The sequence below is a fragment of the Protopterus annectens genome, chromosome 2.part0, assembly GCF_019279795.1.
Source record: "Protopterus annectens isolate FY-2018-M chromosome 2.part0, PAN1.0, whole genome shotgun sequence".
Taxonomy (NCBI): Eukaryota; Metazoa; Chordata; order Ceratodontiformes; family Protopteridae; genus Protopterus; species Protopterus annectens.
The window spans coordinates 548,777,988-548,779,046 of NC_056728.1; the positions used below are offsets into that span (position 1 = coordinate 548,777,988).

The 1,059-nt window shown below is 47.5% G+C and overlaps 1 protein-coding gene across 1 annotated transcript in view; it reads right to left on the minus strand.

Annotated features, from left to right (window-relative positions):
* The window catches only part of LOC122792751 (interferon-induced very large GTPase 1-like), a 59,980-nt gene extending 59,719 nt beyond the window's left edge, over positions 1-261 (minus strand). The window contains exon 1 of the mRNA XM_044060328.1: positions 72-261. Coding sequence (XP_043916263.1) covers positions 72-261 — 190 coding nt within the window. The remainder of the gene's footprint in view (positions 1-71) is intronic.
* Between the last annotated feature and the right edge of the window lie 798 nt (positions 262-1,059).

The following is a 1,059-nucleotide window of genomic DNA, read 5'->3' on the forward strand; positions in this document are numbered from 1 at the left end:
GAGGAGACTATGTGCCTGAGTGGGGGGGTCCGATTGATCTTTGTGTATTTTTGGGATTCCAAATAGTTTACCAAGTTCTGGGGAATCCACCTGCATGAATTCAAACTCTTCTCCTGAAATGGCGTAATTTCTAACTAATTCCATCAGTGTGCTGTCTATCCTTTTGAAACTCTTTAACACTTCACTTTTGCTGACTTTGCGATAGTTGAGTTTGTCTGCAAGTATAGTCAGCATTTTGTGGTTGTAGGTTGTGGTATCCATGACCACGATTCCCGCCCCTTTGTCTGCTTTAAGCATGGTGACATTGTGGTTGGCTTTAAGGGATTGTAATGCTGCCTTTTCTAGTTTGCTAAGGTTATTTTTGAATCTAGTGAGTTTGTGGTTCAGTAATGTCCTGATTTCGTTCTCGCACACTTTGCTGAAAATCTATATGTAGTTGCTGAGGGGGTTAAACGTACTTTTCCTTTTTAGGATTCGAGGGCCTTGTCCGCCATTATCAGAGATAATCAGACTTGTTGAGTGTCCGAGTAGGCTGATGCTGCGATTGCTCCCAGCACTGCTATCTGTGGGGTCGCTGGGACTGAGGCCAGTATTGTGCGGCCAACATGGTCCGGGCGTTGTTTGATTGGCGCCTGAAATATGCTGTTGTTCTCTGGTTTGAGTTGGTAGCCTGTCCTTGGTGCTATCAGCTGGGCTACTGGTGGCTCAGTTCGTCAACAAGTGGCGGGTTACCCTTGGGGTGTCTGTTACTCCTAGGGAGCTATTGGGGGATTCCACCACGTGCATATCTGGGTCTGCATGCGTGATGCCTATCCTGGCTCCTGTGAACTGGTTGAGGAAACTCTGGTGTCTTGCGCTAGGGTAGTCAGGGCTAGTGCTTACTGTTGCCCTGTGCGTGTTGGTACAGAACCCTAGAGTATCCTGATACTCTGGTGGTTGGTTTCTCCTGTGTGGCTATTGTTGCCAGCTGGGTTAGGAGCGGAGGGGTCTGTGTTGTTGTTTGGAGTGCATCGGCTCTCCTTTCTATTGTGCGTGTGTGAGCAAATTCTTATTTTCTAC